This window comes from Microtus oregoni, unplaced genomic scaffold, assembly GCF_018167655.1.
Source record: "Microtus oregoni isolate MIOR12 unplaced genomic scaffold, Mior012 000043F_ref0000047, whole genome shotgun sequence".
NCBI classification, from domain to species: domain Eukaryota; kingdom Metazoa; phylum Chordata; class Mammalia; order Rodentia; family Cricetidae; genus Microtus; species Microtus oregoni.
The window spans coordinates 7618592-7636889 of record NW_024543210.1 but is presented as its reverse complement, the minus strand read 5'-3'; the positions used below and the strand labels follow the sequence as shown (position 1 = coordinate 7636889).

General features: G+C 37.4%; 1 protein-coding gene across 3 annotated transcripts in view; it reads left to right on the top strand.

Annotated features, from left to right (window-relative positions):
• The window catches only part of Papola (poly(A) polymerase alpha), a 54020-nt gene that overhangs the window by 12970 nt on the left and 22752 nt on the right, over positions 1-18298 (top strand). For all 3 annotated transcript variants that reach the window (XM_041633038.1, XM_041633037.1, XM_041633036.1), the window contains 11 exons: positions 827-1000; positions 2083-2149; positions 7158-7239; positions 8709-8818; positions 9512-9565; positions 10993-11104; positions 11739-11828; positions 11918-12056; positions 13510-13582; positions 14823-14943; positions 15790-15874. In XM_041633038.1, coding sequence (XP_041488972.1) covers positions 827-1000; positions 2083-2149; positions 7158-7239; positions 8709-8818; positions 9512-9565; positions 10993-11104; positions 11739-11828; positions 11918-12056; positions 13510-13582; positions 14823-14943; positions 15790-15874 — 1107 coding nt within the window. The remainder of the gene's footprint in view (positions 1-826; positions 1001-2082; positions 2150-7157; positions 7240-8708; positions 8819-9511; positions 9566-10992; positions 11105-11738; positions 11829-11917; positions 12057-13509; positions 13583-14822; positions 14944-15789; positions 15875-18298) is intronic.

Genomic DNA, 18298 nt, shown 5'->3' with positions numbered 1-18298 from the left:
AGCTCAGTAGGTCTGAACATAAAAGTGTCCTGGCACTCAGTGCATAATATTCATCAAGTATATAACTTTCTAAAAGTATCAGAAACTTAGTGTGACTACAGCTCTTTCCTTTTAAGTTGGATTTGTATGCTATTTGCCCCATTACATGTGTCATCCAGTGAGTGTCTTATGTCAAAAAGAGTGTTTTCTTTTCCTTTATTGAGACAGGTCTCATTGTGTAGGCCGGATTATTTATTGGCAGTCTTGTCTCTGCCTTCTGAGTGCTGGAACTACAGTATATCAGATGCTCAGTTGAAACAGCCCTACCCCCACCCCAGTTGTTTATTAGGGCTTTAGAAATGCAAAAGGACTTCTTGTTACATTTTTAAAGGTTTATTTTTTGTATTGCACTCTATCTAGCAGTGTGTTCTATATTACTGTATTGCTTGCTCTCTGGCAGTGTGTCGGTATGGATTTTTCCATTTAGTTTGGTGTTTCAGTGACGTTAATTCCTGGGGGAAGAGAAATTTATTGATATATTTTACTTCAAAGTATACAGAGATATATTTTGTTGTGAAGCAAAATGTCTTCGAAAGTAAAAATTTGGAGTTGAGCATGGTGATACATGCCTGTAGTTCTAGCAATCTGGGGCTAAGGCAAGTAGGTTCATGGCCAGCCTGGGTTGCCCTGCATTTCCTGTCTGAAAAAAAATACAAGTTTGGGAAACATGGCAAGGATCAACTGTAGAAGTACATTTTTACTAAAGTACTTGTTCCAGTCATATTGATTAATTTCAAATTGTAGAATTTTTTGGCAGTAAAGAAAGTTTATCCAATTCCATTTTTAGTCCAGTTACAACGCAGGGATCACAACAAACGCAGCCACCACAGAGGCACTATGGCATTACCTCTCCTATCAGCTTAGCGGCCCCCAAGGAGACTGACTGCCTGCTAACACAGAAACTCATCGAGACTCTGAAGCCCTTTGGGGTTTTTGAAGAAGAGGAGGAGCTGCAGCGCAGGTAAGATGTATGTGTGAACTTTAAGATGTTTATACTCAGTAAATTCGGAGTCATTCTTCACTTACTTTGTAGATAAGGTTACTCTGAATCTTATTTGCTTGTTTCATACAAGTTGATATTCCCTAGAGAGAACTTGTTCCATACAGAGTTCTATTGCCTTAATTATGATTTTTTTTTGGGGGGGGGGTGTAGGGGAGCAGAACAGTTTTGGTTAGGGTTTAAACATTGTACATTGGGCAAGGCTCTACTGCTAAGCTACCCTTAGCTCAGTTGAAATTTTTGAAGGGGACTGGAGATTGACTCAGATGTTAAGAACACTCTTACAGAGGACCTGGGTTGAATTTCCAGTTCCACATGGTAGTTTTCACCCATCTGTAACTCCAGTTTTAGGGGATTCAGTGCCCTCTTCTGACCTGGCCTTTGTAGGCACAAGGCACATGTGTGGTATACTGACATAAAATGCAGGTAAAAAACCTATACACATAAAATTAAAAAAAAAAAATTCCAATGGCTCTTGGTTATAATGCAGGATTGTCAGGAGAAAAGGAAATACTTTTTTTTTTTTTTTTTAAGTTTTTCGAGACAGGGTTTCTCTGTGGTTTTGGAGCCTGTCATGGAACTAGCTCTTGTAGACCAGGCTGGTCTCGAACTCACAAAGATCCGCCTAATTTTTTTTTTTTTTTTTTTTTGGTTTTTCGGAAAAGGAAATACTTTAACCAGTGTTATCAGTGCCATTGTTTAACCTCTTAAGTTTCTGATCTCTTACAAAATGTGAGTTTTGAGGCCAGGCCCACACCATTACATTAATCCCAGCTCTGAGGAGGCAATGGTGGGCATCTGGGTTATATAGTAAAACCTTATCCATAAACAACAAGTAAGTAAATAAATAGAAATAAAACCTAGAATAGTAGCAAATAACTATAATTCTCGCACCTGGGAGTCAGGATTGTGAGTTCTAAGTTAGCCTGGGCTATGTGGTAAGAGCATGTCTCAAAAACAAGAACAAAAGTAAAACCTTGTGGCCCATTTATTTATAATTTAATCTGTAATAGTGAATAACTTGTTAATTGCTTTATCAACAGGATTTTAATTTTGGGAAAATTAAATAACCTGGTGAAAGAATGGATACGAGAAATCAGCGAGAGTAAGGTAAGGTGATGCCACAGACCCAACTGTCCTACATCAGTTGGCCCTACTTGAATGAATTAAGTCTTTTGTGGTTTGTTTGTTTGTTTGTTTGCTTGTAAGGTAAGAGTTAGCTGTATGTTTCTCTGGGGCTCACTATATAGACCAGATGGACCTAAAACTCACATAGGTTCACTTGCCTCTGCCTCCTAAGTGCTAGGACTAGGTGTGCCACCATACCAGAATTTTTATTCCTAAAACAGTTACCAAGTTTCTTGTTATTTTGAAAGAAATAAACTAAAAACAGTGACTTTAAAAAAAAAGTGCTTTCCAGTTGCAGCATTTCAGAGTCAGACCCAGTAATTGTGAACTACTGCCCATTTTTCCAAGAATCACTTTTAAGGAAGGGTTCTCCTGATGGAAGTGGCCATGGCACTGGGCTGCAGTCCCGCCATTTGGAAGGTGGGTAGGCAGGAGAATTGAAAGTTTGAGGTTAGCCTGGGCTGTGTTATGAGGCCATGTCTCTTAATAAAGCAATGAAAGCAGTTTTTAAAAGTTTACTACTATTGCACACTTTTAATCTCATTACAGACAGAGATACCTATGAGTTCGAGGCCAACTTGGTCTATAAAACAACTTCCAGGACAGTTAGGACTGTTATACAGAGAAACCCTGTCTTGAAAAACAAAAGAAGCATACTAACAAAAGAAAGGTTTACTTTAGTTTTAGAATGTTCCAGGTCTGGATTCAGTCCCTACCATACTTGAGAATCTTAACTGTTTTTTTAAAAGTCCTGGAATAGCTTTGTTTTTTGTTTGTTTTTAATGAATTAATTTTTTTATGTGTATGGGTGTTTTGGCTTATTAGGCATCAGATCCTCTGGACCATCTTTTTTGTGAGCTGTCACTGGGTACTAGGAACTGAACCTGGGTCTTCTAGAAGAGCAAATAGTGTTCTTAACCACTAAGTCATCTCTAGCCCCCACTTGTGGATTTTTTTTTTTTTAGTGTTGTTTTGTTTTAGATACTCAAAAAGAACATCATTGTTTAGTTATGACATTTCCCTGAATTCATGGTACTTTGACTGTACTAATTCGCACAGTTAAGGAGTTCATTGGTATGCTTAATGTTAAAGTAAAATTATTGTTAGAGCTGTGTGGAATGTATTTGACAGATTCTTAATGTTCCATAAGTAGCAGTAATTTTTCTGCTGTAATAGAAAATGCATGTCTAATTTTTACACAGCTGAAAGGCTGATAGATAACCAAGGGAAGACTCATAGGACAGGAGAGGGTATTAAGGGAAAATAAGTTACATGGTTTTAGGTAAGTTGATAGTGTTCTTAAAATACATGTTTATATATTTAAACTGATTAAAAATTGATCAGCTGGAACATTTAAATGGTGATTTTTTTATGTCCCACATTTCTTACTAACAAAGTTTTCAATAGAAAATTTGGAAAAATAAGTTTTATGAGCTGAGCAAGAAGTGTCCAAGCTTGTGTTTTTCTTCATTGAAGTTGGTACTATCCTTGTGTAGGAAGCATGGATTTATTGAAGAGCTTTTTTCTTAGATGCTAGTCAAGTAGACAAAGCCACAACTGGTTTGTATTTTGAGATGGTTTTAGTATGTAGCCCGGGTGGGCCTTGAACTTGATTACCTAAGTAGTGTGCTGACTTTGACTTAGCTTTTACCTTCCTAATACTGGGAGTACAGTTATTTGCCACCATTCCTGGTCAGAACTGAATTTTTTTATTTTATTTTTTTTGAGATATGCCTGCTTGTCTATTGAGAACAGGCTTCATGAAGACTGCCCTGGACCTCTATGCCTCTCCTTCATAGTGTTGGGTGATAGGCAGTGCTAGGATTGCAGGGATGTGCACCACATCTGCCATCATGGGTACTTTTGTTCTTCCCTCCCAGGGACTGGAGGACCTGATGAGTTTCTTGAACCAGTGCTTTATTTACTTGTATTTAGTAAGCACATAGAGCAGAGGCTTTGCATTTAATGTTTCCATCTGTGTGCAGTGTTAGGCTTGATCACCTTCCACTGTCTTCCTCTTCCCTGACCCCCATTTGTTAGTCATCTTCACCACAGAAGGTCCCCCATTTGCCTTTGTGTCATCTGTCTCTGTCTAGATTCACAAATGAGATGATATGCAATATGGTTAGCCTGCATTTGGCTGATTTTGCTTAAAGTGATCTTTGGTTCCATCCGTTTTCATCTAAAAGATATTTAATTAATGCATAAATTTTAAGATTTATTTTTGTGTATGTTTTGCCTGTGTGTATGTCTGTGCTAGTGGAGGAGTAGGGTAAGATCTTCTAGAAACAGATGGTTGTAAGCCACCATGTTGAATGCTGGGAACAGTAATCCCTGACTCTCTGCAAGAGCAATCATTGCTCTTTATTTCTGAGGCATTAATCTACTAACCCTCTAATTTTATTCTTTTTCTTTTTTCCATTTTTTAAGACAGGGTTTCTCTGTACCTCTGGCTGTCTTGGAATGCACTCTGTAGACCAGGTTGGCCTTGAACTCACAAAGATCCCACTGCCTCTGCCTCCTGAGTGCTTGGATTAAAGGTGTGCAACACAACCACCCGGCCCTAATTTTATTCTTTATGACTGAATAAATTCTACATACAAGATCTTAATCTTGTGGGAAGAGTAGTTGGGAAAGCTGTTTCTTCCGTCTGTAGACTGACTTTTTCACTCTGGTTGTCTCGCACAGTTTTTTAATTTCATGAAATCTTATTTGCCAGTATTATTTCCTGATATCTTGGAGTCTTTCAGAAAATCTTTGCCTGCGTCTGTATTTGGAGGCATTCCATTTTTCTGTAGTAGTTGCAGAATTTCAGGTCATATTAAGGCGTTCACAGTTTTTTGTTTTTTAAACACAGTGTGAAAAGGGATCCAACTACTACTATAGTATGTTTTTGATACCTTTGTCAAAAATTTGTGGATGATCATAGATGGGTTTGGATTTATGGTGCTCCATCATCTGCCTCTAATAGTATCCCGTGCTAATAATGCAAAATCTTGTTCCTGTCACTCAGTCTTTCTGCCTTAGGCTGCTAGCACTGAAACAGGTTGCACAGTAAAAAAAGAAGAGAGCCCAACTTGGTAGAAATATCAGAAGCTTAAAGCTAATAATTTTTAGAACTTATTTGCCAATGTTCCATTTCATAAAGATAGGACTAGTAGCTTTTGTGTTAACCTGCGTAGTTTTTTGTTTTTTGTTTTTTTTTGTTTTTTTTTTTTTTGCTTATTTTGTTTTTCAGAAAGCTAGCCAAAAATGTCCTTCCGTATGGTTACTAACCATAATTAAACTGATAGTAGAGAACCTGTGAGGACAGTTACAGAACTACTCATTTGGGTACAACACTGGTTCAAGAATATGAATTTGTGCTGAAAGAAAGCTGTAGCTGTGGGTTTACTTCTAAGGTCTTCTGTTGGTCCTCTGTGTGTTTTGAGGCAGTTCCATTCTGTTTTTGCAGTTGGCTCTTTAATATAAATTGAAATTGGGATTCACGGTTCTTTTGTCATTGTTCTTCCAGTGTAGGATTGCCTAGGCTAGTATGTATGCATTTTATGTCTCCTGATGAATTTAGAATTTTTCTTTTGTTTTGTGAAGAGTATTACTGGAATTTCATGGTGATTGCTATTGATCTTTAGGTTACTTTCAATAATATTTACAGTATTCTGTCCAGTTCGTGAGCTTGAGAAATCTTTAGTGTTGTATTGAACCAGTGATTCTTTTGTTTCTTGAGGCATGATCTCCCTCCATAGACAGCCCAAAGTGCCCTGAAATTTATAGTGATCCTCTTCTCAGCCTGCCAAGTACAAGGAGTACAGTTGCATGATACCATACCCTATTTGAACTAACAACTCTTATTTATTTAAATGTTGGTGGTCTTTATAGTTTTATTTTTAATTGATTTTTGAGTTAATCTGTGTAGCCTTAGCTATCCTATAACTCTATAGATCATGAGGCTGGCTCGAACTCATAGAGCTCTCCCTGCCTCTGTCTCCCAAATACTGGCTCTTTATTCTTTCAGGGAAGATCTTGCTGTGTAGTTTAGATTAGCCTTGCTTAGCTTCTGGACAGCTGGAGCAGAAAGAAGCGTTGATAGTTTTTCTGTGTGTCTTCCTAGGACGAGCCCGAGGATTAAGAAAAATTGTTTGGCTTAATAGAATGAGTTTCATTCCTTTCTGGTTTGGTTTGTGTTCTGTGAATAGCTTGGCTCTTTGACAAGTGTTGCAAGTTGATGAAAATGGGGCGTCATAAGGCGAGGCCTGTGCATGATTTTTCATCCATTGGTAAGGTCTCTCTGTGATGACTTGGTACCTGACTCAGTTTTCCTATGAATATTTTTGGATATCATAATTTTGGGAGGGGGAATCTCAATTATTATTTTTATTTCAAATTTTTATTACATTGATTTATTGTGCATGTGGTATGTGTGGAAGTCAGAGGACAATTTGCCTGAGTTGGGTGGGTCCTTCTACCATATGGGCCTCTGGGATTAGTTACCCACGTTGTCAGGCTTAGTGGCAAGTGCCTTTATGCACTGAGTGGTCTTGATGAACCTATTTTTATGTATTTATTCTTTGAGATGGGGTATCTTCTAGGCAGGCTGGCCCAAAGGGACTTGTGTGCGTGTGTGTGTGTGTGTGTGTGTGTGTGTGTGTGTGTGTGTGAGAGAGAGGGGGGGGGGGGAGAGAGACAGAGACACCTTGAATTTTGACCCTTCTTTTACTTCCTCCCCAGTTCTGAGGATTACAGGTACGTGCCACCATCCCAGTTTTGTGTAGTTAAAGTATAGCAATTTTATAGTTTCAGGGCTTGCGATTCTGAGGCAGGTAGATTGAATTGAGACTTTGAGATCAGCCTGGCTACACAGTTAAGAACGTGTCTCAAAACAACCAGAAACCTCACACACACTTAATTGACAAAACTCAGAAATCAGCTGTTACATCATTTGAAGTGGTGTCCCCCAGGCTTTGCTGACAACCATTGTTTTGTTCTACAGAATCTTCCACAATCTGTAATTGAAAATGTTGGAGGAAAAATTTTTACGTTTGGATCTTACAGACTAGGAGTACATACCAAAGGTAGGTAATTACTTATTTTGAGTTAATAAACTTTTATTTCTTAAGATTATGACAGTTTTTTATGAGTCATACACAAGATTGAATTAGCAAGGAAGTGAGAATCCTTAAGGAATTTTAAATTCAGATAGAGCCTTCTATGCCTGATGGTCGTGATGCAGTGAAGTAATAACTCAGTTCACCATTGGAGTAAGCCACATTTTCTGTATTGAACAGCATGTGGCTGGCTGCTATATTGGGAAGTGTAGGTGCAGGGCAGCTCCTATTTGGACAGTTTTCTGTAGATTCCTTCTTCCTTTCTGAAGAGTAACACTGGCTATGAGAAAAGTCAAGCTCCAAGAAAGTTGTCGTTTTCTTGTCCTCATTTCTTTATTGCTGGTAAGATTGTAAAATACAGCTTAGCAAAAACTGAGCTAATGGGTCTGTAGCTACTGGTGATCACATTGAATATTAACTTTTTTTTGAAAAGGGTAACTTTTTTAAGAAATACTTTTTTATTGTCTATGTATGACTTTTCTTAAGCATGCGAGCATGTGTACCACATGTGTGACAGGTACTTGCAGAAGCCAGAAAGGGACATTGACTCCCTGGATCTGGGGTTTAGAGGGCTGGTGTGAGCTACCATGTAGGCTGGGAACTAATGTTTGGTGCTCTGCACTACTGATCCACCTCACCAGCCTCCAGAAACTAAATTCTTAATCTTCATTGTCTTATTTATTCCTTAAAGTAATTTCACTCTCAAAAATACGAGTCAGAGTCTTAGGAGACAGAACCAGTGTATACAACTCAAGTGGAAGAGGTCACACTGTTAAACCGTGTGAATGCCTTGGCACTCTATTTTCTTTTGTCTTATTGCTCTGTCTAGCTATAGTATGTTTACTTTTGATACGTCCTGTGCGCCTTGTAGGATGCACTTCAGGTGACTTTTTGAGTATAATATCTAGTCTTGAGAATTGACCTGATTCCATGGAGATCTCTCTGTTTGATCAAGTTTAGTTTTACTGCTTTTCAGCAGAGCGCTCTATGTACCAGTAAAACTGTGGAGTTTTTTTTTGTTTGTTTGAGACAGGGTTTCTCTGTGTAGCCTGGCTGTCTTGGAACTCTCTTTGTAGACCAGGCTGCCCTCAAACTCACAGAGATCCTCCTGCCTCTGGCTTCTGAGTGCTGATATCAAAGATTTGCCAACACTGCTCAGCTTGTGGTTTGTTTTAAGAATGACATCAAGACCATGGATAAGTGCACTCAAGGAAAGTTCTGACTTGTTTATGAATTCTAATTTGAATACAGTGTGTCTGAAGAAAAGCATACAAATTAGTTAGCATTGCCTTTCTCCACTGACTGATTATGTTTGTCAGGGGTAAAGTTCTAGAGCTTGCTGATGTTGTGTCAACTAATATCAAATACCATTATTGTTAAGATACAAGGCAATTTCTTTGTACTACTGTGTAATGGTTGAATTTTTATTTTTTAAGGTGCTGATATTGATGCATTGTGTGTTGCACCAAGACATGTTGATCGGAGTGACTTTTTCACCTCATTCTATGATAAATTGAAATTACAAGAAGAAGTAAAAGACTTAAGAGTATGTAAATATTGGGGCAAGAGAGGAAGGGTTAAAAAGATACCACTTAGTCCTTTGAGAGAAATTTATGTTAGAGGTAGAGGAATCACTAATTGAGCTATTCCAGTTTTCCAGGCCATTTTGAGTACTCAACATGCATTTGCCTTGTGTATTTTATAACAAAACTAGAATGATAAACCTATACTTAGAAATTAGTAAATAGCTGGGGAGGGGGGATTAGGAAATAGAAGCAGATAAGTAATGAAAAAGCTGACATACTATGACAGATATGAAGGATTTTGAGTGTTAAATTTCATTGCTAAGAACTTATTTTTTGTTGGGATTCTGCTAAATTATCTTTCATTTATTTAATTTTAAATTTTACCTTCATTTTATATACTCACCATAATTCCCCTTTCCTCCTCTCTTCCTGCTGCCCACTCCCTACTCCCAGCTAAATTATCCTGAAACAATTTCAAGTTCCTTATTTTAACAAGTGCCAATAATAGCCACATGTAGCACACCTGTAATGTGGACCCTTGGGGATTAGAGGCAGGAGGATCAGAAGTTCAGGATATTTTCAACTGAGTGACTGTTTTGAGTCCAGGTTGTTCTAAATAAGACCCTGGCCCAGACAGACTAAGGGAAAACGTAGCGGAAGCATGTCATGGACTTAAAAAGCTTCAGGAACTAAACTTGTTTACTTTCTCACAGGCTGTTGAAGAGGCATTTGTACCAGTCATCAAACTCTGTTTTGATGGAATAGAGGTAAGGTCCTAGCAGGCAGCTTTTTGTATGGACTGTCCTGGATTTTGGTCAGTGTAGATAAACATTTGATTGCCAGTAAGAATTTGTAAGTTGGTTGGTACGAACAATTTTTTGTCGTGGAAGTGCGTGCCTGTTTTTGTAGAATATGTCTGTTAGGGTCTTTTTTTTTTTTTTTTTTAATTTATTTATTTATTATGTACACGGTGTTCAGCCTCCATGTATGCCCTCAGGCCAGAAGAGGGCACCAGATCTCATTACAGATGGTTGTCAGCCACCATGTGGTTGCTGGGAATCGAACTCAGGACCTCCGGAATAGCAGTCAGTGCTCTTAACCTCTGAGCCATCTCGTCAGCCCTGTTAGGGTCTTTTTCCAGCAGCAAGTGTAAGTGTGGACTGGACTGAAGGGTCTAGGGCTGGAGCTGCTGCAGAGCAGCTTTTTGATATTTTGTTCACATGTGAATTTTGTGTTCTGATTCAGGCAATAAGTACATGGTCTGTGTTTGAAGGAGCTTTTCTCTCTATGTCAGTTTGCATAGGTATTTTAAAAGACGGGGTAGTGTGAGCTAGCAGGACTTTAAGTACTTTGGCAGCAGATTTAGTGCGTGTTCTGGTGTTTGCCTCTACTGCTGCTTCTGGGGAGCACAGAGGGCTGTCTGCAGAGTTATTTCTATTGTTAAGTTAATAGTTACTTGATGATAATGTTGCTGATTATAAAATTGAGACACGGAAAGAATTACTTGCTGGTATTTTTCTGTAGTTGGGGTTAGTTTTAGAATTGTTATAGGATGCCTAACTTTTATGAAAGGTTAAACTATTGATTCTAATAAGTAGACAAAATGTTACGAATTTGGTTACAAATTAAATTTGTATAAATATTTATAGCCAGTATTTAAATATAAAACTATAATTAAAATATAAGCTGACATCCAATTTACCTACTGGTTTTGCTTTCTTTTTATGTGAAAATAAATGATTATGTGAGCTCCTTTCTGAGCTAATATCTGCTCCACCCTAGACAGGCCTTTGTGCTCCCCAGAAGCAGCAGGAGAGGCAGACACCAGAGCAAGGGACTACCTTTCCTATCAAAGTACTTATACCCCATTTTTGCCCCTTTAAATATGCAGCTAGCTTACAGCTCCTACAGATGATAAACCAGAAGTTAATTCAAGTGTATGCATTTAGCAAAATTAGTAGACTTCTTATAGTTGAAATGACATGTAGTATATGTTAATTCTAGTTCTTATCTCCATTTGCATGCTTTAGCCTCTGATTAATGCCTGTGTGTGCAGTTTGGGCTTCTTATGAGGCCATTGTAGCCATTGCAGTGTTCATGGTTATGAAAGGGCTTTAAGAATTTTTTTTAATATAGAAATACCTTAAAATTAGTTTGACAGATATGGAATATAGATTTTATTTTTTTGTTTTAGATTGATATTTTGTTTGCAAGATTAGCACTGCAGACTATTCCAGAAGATTTGGACCTACGAGATGACAGTCTGCTTAAAAACCTAGATATAAGATGCATAAGAAGCCTTAATGGTATGTAAAAAGCCTGCTTCCCTTTGTGGTGTTGGAGGGAGTTTTTCTTTTTTTTTTTTTTTAAATAGTAAATAACAGCTTTTAAAATGTATGCTTTGTAATGAAGGTGTTTGTAGCCTGCTGTTAATGTATTATGAATACAATAAAACATTCTTTTCGTGGTAGACTACAGAGCAGTGTCTGGTAGTTTATTTGCTCACTGATGATCTTAATAGTTTTTCCTGTTATTAATGGTATCCTCGTGATACTGACATTTGTAATGTTGCTAGTAATTGAGGTTTTACTGTGTAGCCTTCATTAATTTGCACTTGATATTTGCTTCATAATGTTATCAGATGAGAGAGAGGTGTTTTCTCTTAAATGCTAGAATAGCTCATTACCAGTACTTTGGGACAACCAGATGCTCGGGGCATCTGGACAGGAAAAAGTTTCAGTTACTAGTTGCAAGATTAACTACCACTGTATGTTAGTTTTGGTTTAGGATGATGCTTGGGACAGGAAATAACTACTTGATTTACTACTGAATCACATTCTGCCAAATAAGGTTTTAATTTGAGGATAGTCTTAGAAAATTATCACTATCATAATTCCTTTGATGGCTTAATGTTCTGTTTCTCTCACTCCTGTTAATCAGGTTGCAGGGTAACCGATGAGATTTTACATCTAGTACCAAACATTGACAACTTCAGGTTAACTCTGAGAGCCATCAAACTGTGGGCCAAACGTGAGTTCAGAATTTGTTGGCTAGCTTATTAAAAACATTTAAGCTCTTCTTAACACTAACTTATATTTTTGCTTTTCCCTTATCAACAGGGCACAACATCTATTCCAATATATTAGGTTTCCTCGGTGGTGTTTCCTGGGCTATGCTAGTAGCAAGAACTTGCCAGCTTTATCCAAATGCAATAGCATCCACTCTTGTACATAAATTTTTCTTGGTATTTTCTAAATGGTATGTTTTTAGATTATATTACAATAAAATTGATTGTAGACACTGAAGTTTAGTCTTATTTCTATGACATTTCTACAGCTGGTTTCAGATTCCAATTTTAGTTTGTGGGCTGAGGGTGTAGTTCAGTGGTAGAGTGCTTGCCTGGCATATGCAAGGCCTTGTGTTCAGTCACCAGTCCCGCCAAAAAACAAAACAAAACAAAAAAACAAACAAACCAGTTTTAGCTCAAGATACAGCTACCATTTGGGAAGAGACATTGAATATGAAAAGGCAGACCTAAACTCCATTGCTTTAACCTAGTTCTTCCAGGATCATAAGGCAGATAATACCTGTTCTACTTGTGTGAGCCTATCCTCCTAATAAACTCTGAACTTTAGCTACTGTAATGTGTGCTGATCTCATGCGTTGATAGGTTGGTTAGAACTTACACACATTTCTATTCTACTTTCATTTTGAATGCTTCTAAATGCTTGGACATTGTTTTTGTGGTTGCGTTTTGCTTACTTCCAGCTGTTCATTGTCTTGGCAAAACCTTAAAAGTATCACTTTTTATAAGAATTAAAAAAAATACATTAAGTGATTGAAAAAATAATGTAGTTGCTGAATCCTTTGAGACTTAGTCCAGGAAAAATTCGTTATATTTTCCTAATGAAGATGTGCATGTTGAATTTTGATTTAGGAAAAGTTCAAGACATTGCCAATTTGTGTTGGTTACCTTGACCCATAAAGTTAGGGTTTTAATCAGATTATCTTAAAGAGATTTGTCTTCTATATTTTCAACTCCTTCGTTTCTTCCATGTGAAACAAGAATTGTTCCTTTGTAGTCGCTTTGTAACAGCTAGACTCATGGATATAATTTATAATTACAGTGGCTACTTCCCACTTTAGTTCTGTTGCTTTGCCTTTGTCACAAAGAGTGAGGTGTGATAAGATCAAAGACTTAAAACTTCTCCAAAGGTGATACACAAACATTTTTCATCTTTGATCTCTTTAAAGTGAAAGAAATAGCATTTCACTGTATTATATAGTAATATATGGGGAGCAACGTCCTTGACTTTTACAGTTATTCCTATCACTTTGACTGTAGTCAGAAGTAACTTCTCATATGTCTGTGGATGGAATTAGTGTGAAGACAGGATTCTTTTTTCTCTAAATGGGATTAATCTTGCTAAAGGTTGAGGTGAACATATTAGATGTTTTGAGATTGACGCTTTTTTATTTGCATAGTGCTTTATCAGTTCTCTGACAGAGCAGGTGTTTGCCATGAGTTTGAGAAAACATCAAATGGTTAATTTTGTAGAGAGATACTATGTCAACAGAAAGGATTGAGAGACTGGTGTATATGCCAAGTGAGTAAAATAGGGTCACATTCACAAATGCTGTATGTTTAACAAAGTACGTTTAGATGCTAATGTCCAGTAGTCTTATCAAGTGCTACAATCTTTTTGAACAGGGAATGGCCAAATCCAGTGCTATTGAAACAGCCTGAAGAATGCAATCTTAATTTGCCTGTGTGGGACCCAAGGGTTAGTGTATTATTTTTTCCCCTACAAATTCACACTGTTCAATAACAAAAGTCACCTGCATAAACTTCAAGGAAGCCGCCCAGTCCTTACAAATGAGTGGATACACTCATAGTACCCTTGTTCTAGATGACCTGCTCTCTAGTGTCCCCTGGTGTGAGAAGTGTAATGATGTACCCTGTAAACCACGTCTAATGTACACAGTTGGCACAGATTTTACTAACAACGCTTTCCATAGAGAACTATTTTGTAAGTCAAAGTTGTGGGTGTTTGTGCTTTAAAAAAAATAATAAAAGGATACTAAAAATCCCTGTATATTTTTTATTTAATCTAAGTACTTTGTTAAGATTGACTTGTAGAAAGCTCTTGCGTAGTGTTTCTATGTAGCAGATGGCTCCTAAGCACTATTGCAGTGCCTGTGCTATAATTGTAAAAAGATGTTTAGATGCTTCAGAGCTGCAGAAGTGTGTTGGCTAAGGAAGAGCATCCGTTTTGTTGAGAAGTGTCACATAGCATTTACTGCCTATACTTTCTAGATGTTAGTAACATGAGCTTTATTGATTAATTAATAAAAGGAATTAATTTAAATCAAACTTTCTAGGTTTTTGAGATTACAAGTTTTTAAAAATTAGTTATTTATTACAGTATCAAAGCCTTTTAATTTCAGTCAGGCTCAGCCCCAAACTGTGCGCTTTCATGTTGCCTAAGCTTGAAGGCGTTTAAGGGAGAGTGAGTTGTAGTTGCTTCTGTGGTGATGAACTCTTTAGTGTACAGATATCAGCCTGTTGTCTCAACAGCCCAGAGCTGTTCTGCCCTGTGCTAATAAGCGTAAGCTTTTGGTAGCTGAAAGTTTGGAGGGTCAGTCCAATCTTATTTAAACTGAGTTTTATAAGTAAGAACACTTAAAAGTGTAATTCTGCAGGCATCCTCATTTATGCTGCTGAATAAGGAAAAGCAATAGATTTACAACTACATCTTTCTGTTTTGCTTTGTTTTTGCCCAGCAGGTGCACGCAGTCAGGTTTCAAGGTAGTCATGCCTCCAGCATGGGAACAGACTATTGGCTAGATCTCTCATTCTGTAAAAAGTTTCTATAAAACAGTCTCCTGACATGGTTTTTATTTCTCAACTCCAGCTATGAATGAAGTAAAATGTAATCATTGGTTCAGTTTAACAAGGGGTAAAAGTCCAAGTGTCTGTTGTATATATACTTGAAGAAACTGATTGGCTGTTGTTGTATGTAGGTAAACCCCAGTGATAGGTACCATCTTATGCCTATAATTACACCAGCATACCCACAGCAGAACTCCACGTACAATGTGTCCGTTTCAACACGGATGGTCATGGTTGAGGAGTTTAAACAAGGTAAGTGTTTCTGATTCTGCTCTACTTTATACACGAAGGGTCTGCCTACTGTTACAAACCCAACAGTTAGCTAGTTGTGTGATTTAACTGAATTGCCAAACTGGATTTGTGCATTTATTTTTGATCACTTATTGCAGAGTAACAATTTTTATAAGCAGAATTGTTGGAAAATGAAGGCACACTTAAGATGTGTACTTCTGGCTTCTTTGAAGGCTGTGTCATCAGAGTTGATGCCATATAGCCTTTATGAGTGACACAAGGGATGGATGGGATTTACATTTTCAGGAAAGAACTTGGAGGGTAGTTGGGACCCAAAACCCTGCCTTTGAGAAGACTCTTGACTTTGGGCCCCAGTTTATTTTAAATTTAAAGCTATTACTAATTGCTATCTTAATTCCTCAAAGAATCAAGGTGGCTGAAGGCATCGGGTAGAAAAGGCCGTGTACAGTATTCAGCCTTAAGTTGACTAACTCTTGACTTCACGTAAGAAAGCTTTTTAACAGGAAAGGCTTCTTGCCTATTAGAGATAGCAATAACTTGTTTGAAAAAGTCAGGAACATTATGTGGGTGACTTTTCTTTCAGGTAACTACTGTGCTTCTGTTTGAGAAAGCCTTCCTGTGAGCATGACATTTTATTAATAATGGCACTTTACTGGGAATGTGGTTCTCAGAAAATTTTCCAGTGTTTTTGAAAAACGTGTAAAATGTGCTCTAAGGACGTGAAATAAACCTTCCATTGCTAATGTTTAAGATTATAGTGAATGCATGTAGTATGTTTAAAATATATTTAAAATTCTATATTGCTAGGTTGAAACATACAAATATTCTAATATGTTTTTAATTTAGGTCTTGCTATCACAGATGAAATTTTGCTGAGTAAGGCAGAGTGGTCCAAACTTTTTGAAGCTCCAAACTTCTTTCAGAAGTACAAGTATGTATTTTAAGGCATGTCAGCCATGTTGCTCTTAAGTAGTGGTTAACAGTGGCATATGTGGTATCTCTTGCCAGGTTAGTGAACTCTGGAGTCTCTTCAATGTCTGTAGTTTTCCTTACTGTCACAAAGGACTCAGCCTTTTTAGTAACTCTGGTTTTGGGCTTTTTTTTTCTTTTATCAATAAAATGTGTCAGTCTTAGAGTTTTGTTGCTTGATTGGCCTGACATTTCTACTGTGTGTCAGCAGCATCAGTTCTAGGAGTGTCACTTGTCACCGTGACAGTCTCTATTTAGCAAGCAGATAAGTTCTTAACTATCTATTTTCAGTTCTTTCTCAAGAAACTTCTTATATTTAATTCTGACAACTTAGCCAGGATATTTAGAACATGCACAGACCCAATGAAATGTCAATGTGTTTGGCTGATTTAATGTTTTCAGTAATTAGCAGCACACCATTGGCCTACTATTTCCCCTTTCAAAAATATGTCTGCAAACAGTTTTCTAACAATTTAAGTGGGTATAATTTTTATTAATGTCTTTAATATAATACTTTAACACCTTAGAAATTAAAAGCCTTATGAATTGTGTTGTGTTGAAAAATGTAAGTTACAATAAATCGTAAAGAAATAACAAAAACCAAATATGGACTCGAACTTTTATTTGCCCTGGGCTGAAAAATTAGCAAAGTCCCACTTAAATTTTTGCTTTAATGCTTGAGATTTTCCTGACCATTTGATTTTGTGTTTAATTGTGTTTTGTTAAATACTTTAAGCGAGATTATTTTATATTTTTCCCAAATTAAAAGTAAGAATGATGACCTTGATGACGTCTCTGTGTTTTGTTTCTGTATTTGCATGAAAAAGCAGTGATGGAGCCAGTTTAACTGTTGTGTCCGGGAGCACTGTGTTGTCAGTGAGAGTGGCAGAAGTAGCATAGTATCAAAGTGCTTGTGTCTCCTTGCTCATTCTCTAGATTACTTTCCGTTGGCAGATAATTGTTTTTTAATGTCGAGGAGATGACCAATGAGTATTTAACAATATGCCAACACTTGAAAACTACCATACATGAGACATAGTTGCATCAAGAAAAATAAGACCTCAAAGACCAGTGTTCCTCAGTTGCTAAGTCTCAAATATGAACACTTCCTTTCCCTGTCTCATCTGTAGTTATAAGAGCTGGAGAAAGAGGGGAACTTGTGCTTTAGTAGCTTCAACTTTAGGAAAGATAAATGCTAGCATGGAATAGACCTCACTCCAGGTTTTTTTTTTTTGTTTTGTTTTGTTTTGTTTTTTTCAAGACAGGGTTTCTCTGTAGCTTTGGAGCCCGTCCTGGAACTAGCTCTTGTAGAACAGGCTGGCCTCGAACTCACAGAGATCCATCCATGTGCTGGGATTAAAGGCGTGCGCCACTACCACCCGGCTCTCACTCCAGTTTTTATCCACAGATACTGCTAGAGCTGCGTGAAAGGCACTGGCAGTTTTTCAACACCTCTGAGTCTTTGCTGGAGTGCCTGTAAGGTTTTTATCTGGCAAAGGGTTATTCATATTTTTTTCTGGACACCTGAGGCAGTCAAACTTTTATTTAAAAATACTTTAAAAAAAAAGAAAGATGTAGCAACATGCTTATTTCATAAAATTTTAAATTCTGAGTGTCAAAGAATATAAGATTTAATTCCTCTGCACAAATGCCCTCAAGGCACGCTGGGGGCTGTCTTAGACTCATGGAACTCACAGATTCTAGTAGTTTTAAGTGTCTTCATATGAAACACCAGTTATGCTGTAACCTGAAGTGGAGTTGTTAGTTTGCAGTAAATTGAAAGTTGGTTGAGTTTGTGTGAAGCATGCCTTGAAAGTACTACCTTTATTTAGGATTTTATTTATTTATTTATTTTTGGTTTTTCGAGACAGGGTTTCTCTGTGGTTTTGGAGCCTGTCCTGGAACTAGCTCTTGTAGACCAGGCTGGTCTCGAACTCACAGAGATCCGCCTGCCTCTGCCTCCCAAGTGCTGGGATTAAAGGCATGCACCACCACCGCCCAGCTCTTTATTTAGGATTTTAAATTGTATGAAATAGCCCTGTTATTCTTGAAAGGGAGGGGCACCATAGAGATTGTGTTTGTCATAAATGTATCATCCACTTTCAAGGGGGGGGGTGATCATCCTGGAGAAAGGAATGGCATTGTTCTGTAAATTTTCAAAGTTTTAAGTAATATTTTTCTCTTGTAAGATTCTTAACCTGTTAAGTAAAAACAAATCCTGGACATTAGGAAATAGCCATTTTAAGGATTATGTTTCACTAGAAATGGAGAAAGTGTAAGGATGTATTTAAAAATTTATCCATGCAATTGGTTGTAAAATCTGAGTTTGGAGCACGTGTGTAATTTCAGTACTTGGGAGGTAAAGGCAGGAGGACCAAGATTCAAG